We start from the raw sequence: 2,791 nt of genomic DNA, 5'->3' as shown, positions 1-2,791 counted from the left end.
AATATTGTGCGCTAACAAAGACAAATATTCATGCATTACTCCACAGTACACTCTTCTTGATAAATATTCATAAAATTCACAAAAACATTCTATAAACAACTTCAAAATACTGCTAACAACACATACAACAACTTTCCAACAACACACTATAATTCACAGGATCTCTGGTCGATATACAATAAGATACCTTCAACAGGCCTTTCATCTAGGGAAAGCAGTCTTCAACAGGTGTTTGACCCTCTTGTGCACGTAAAGTTCGAAATGAGTGTCCTCGTGGCTTCCCTGGTCCTCACACTAACCAATTACCGGCTACAGACTAGAAACGGGTGGTTGGGAGCCGTTCATATGTATAGTGTCAAGAGGGCTCAGTGGAGTCAAAATACATCTGGATGAAAGCTTTACTTTTCGAGGAACACAACCTTTGTTATATATATATATTTTTTTTTTTTTTTTTTTTGCAGGTGCATGTCTCCATAGACAATGCAGACACCTGCACCATGTACACAAGAGGGTTAAGTCAAGAGCATAGATAGAAATACAAGTCTTCAACAGGTTTCACAAATTTTCTTTTCACACACACACACACACATACACACACACACACACACACACACACACACACACACACACACACACACACACACACACACACACACACACACACAAAGGTATATCACACTGTATACATTGAATATAAACAAACAGACACCTTCCATCTTCTCCGTTCCCTTGCCAGAAGCTTTGTCTAATGAACCTAACAATTAATTCAATTGTTCTCTATATTATGTTTATAATCTCCTATAGGCAACGAGTTAAAAAGTTTCATTTTTAGAAATATCGTGTATCAACCCTAAAAGGACGATGTACAGAAATTTTTGCAATTAGGCATGATCTTTATCCAGGGCGAAAATTGGAAAAAGTTATTTGAGCAATTTTTTTTTTTTTTTTTATTTGTTTATTATGGTTTTTAGAGTTCTCCCATATGTTTCCATCCTGTGGACACACACTACATGGCACTGTTGTATCCATGTATGTCTGTAAGGTTTAGAAGATAATAGTTGGCAGAAATTATTTTACCTTTTACCAACTAAATTTTCCATTTCTTCCGAACCGATTTTCATCTCATTTCAGCTCCTTCCCCCCCCCCCCCCCCACACACACAAAGCCCTGGATTTTCCTGCCCTTATTGGGTTAATAGGAAGCAGCTTTTTTTTTTTTTTTTCATTAGTCTGTGTTTTATAAAAACAAAGAAATAGAAATAAAGACATCTTTGATGACTAAATTTCATTTTATACATCATAAATTTTTTTCTACAAGCATTCTTATGAATCCTATCAATTCCACTTGATAAGGTAGTAATTCTTCTTTCCTGTAAAGAAAATAAAAATATGTAAATTACATAACCATGAAATTAAGAAAAAAGTAAAATACTGACACCAAATTACCAACAATTCACTCCGTATCACTTTACTTTATTTAAAGAAATTAAAACAAGACAAAATATCTGAACACAAAATACAGAAAAAAAAAATGCATGTCATCAACTTGAGAGCAACAATGTTAACTTAGCTAAACTAAAAACCTTATTCACACACAAAAAAAAAAGTCATGGAATAGCCTGACCTTATGCTGGAAACGTTTTTCTTATGACTGGCTTTCGAAGCTGATTAAGCATCAAGTTAACAATCTTAATGACAGACCTATAAATACTTGATATTCATTAAGTTTAAACGAATTGTTAAATGTTTATCTATAAAGTATTCTATCATAGATAAAAAAAAAAAAAAATCCTTATCAACTCCTTACCAACTCTTGCAATTGTAATTCCATTCGGCAGAATATGCACTCCTGGGATAAGTATAAGGTCTGGATTGGTGATGCGACTCAGGTTGACGTAAAAACCACCAGCACTTATGATTCGCCGTGCATCCTCTGAAAAAGGATGAGTAAGAAAAATCACATATGTAAAGATAATTTGACAAGAAGTACGTAAGAGATCTTACTCATCAAGAAAGTAGAGTATGAAACACTCAGCCCATGTACTTTCCTAAGATTTCCTCTGTCAAATAATTATGGCTGAATCTATTCAACTAATACATTCATTCAATCACTAATAACTGCAAATCCTCCAGCTTCTCTTTTGGTTGTAGGGAAGCACCAAATCTCACACACCCGATAATTTCATAATCATATCTTAAATATAACTTGTATCTGTAGAATGCGTAGTTGAAAACATCACCACAGTTAAAACACACAGATAAAACAAATGCAGTGATATACCAGTAAGATACATAACAGTATGGTGTGTGGAGGGAGAGTGTGGGCAGAGGAAAAGTTCTAGGGTTTGGCTGGATGAACTATGCCACGCAACACCATCATTACTACTACATACTTACTACATTTCATTCACAAGACAAGAGCTGTAGGAAAATATGAGCGTGTGATTGGCTCAGGCAGAGGAGGGCTTACATGGGGTATGGGGGGGGGGGGGGAGAATTATATGATGAGTGAGGTTGAAAGAAACTTGCCAAACAATATCAGATATGAATAAATATCGATATCAATGCGGCATTGCATTATTCCATCTTTCAATATCAGATATATATAATAGGACACTACATTCATCTCATTCATAATGAAAATGTTGCGATATAAAATCCCACTAGTTTCTGAAAGGTCTTCCACAAACATAGCAAATAGACCTAGTTATGCGATCAGTCACAATAGGGGTGAATAGGACTTTATGGGTTTAAGACTGGATTTCTATTTGTCTATGACGTCATAACAGTAC

The 2,791-nt window shown here is 35.1% G+C and overlaps 1 protein-coding gene across 1 annotated transcript in view; it reads right to left on the bottom strand.

The window, feature by feature from the left end:
- Positions 1-437: 437 nt before the first annotated feature.
- Positions 438-2,791, bottom strand: part of LOC119568145 (tyrosine--tRNA ligase, mitochondrial-like) — a gene marked incomplete in the record, with an annotated part of 46,202 nt that continues 43,848 nt past the window's right edge. Inside the window, 2 exon segments of the mRNA XM_037916542.1 lie at positions 438-1,369; positions 1,807-1,932. Coding sequence (XP_037772470.1) covers positions 1,335-1,369; positions 1,807-1,932 — 161 coding nt within the window.

Source organism: Penaeus monodon, chromosome 43, assembly GCF_015228065.2.
Source record: "Penaeus monodon isolate SGIC_2016 chromosome 43, NSTDA_Pmon_1, whole genome shotgun sequence".
NCBI classification, from domain to species: domain Eukaryota; kingdom Metazoa; phylum Arthropoda; class Malacostraca; order Decapoda; family Penaeidae; genus Penaeus; species Penaeus monodon.
Note: the sequence above shows the minus strand (reverse complement) of the source record. Positions and strands in the feature narration are given on the sequence as shown.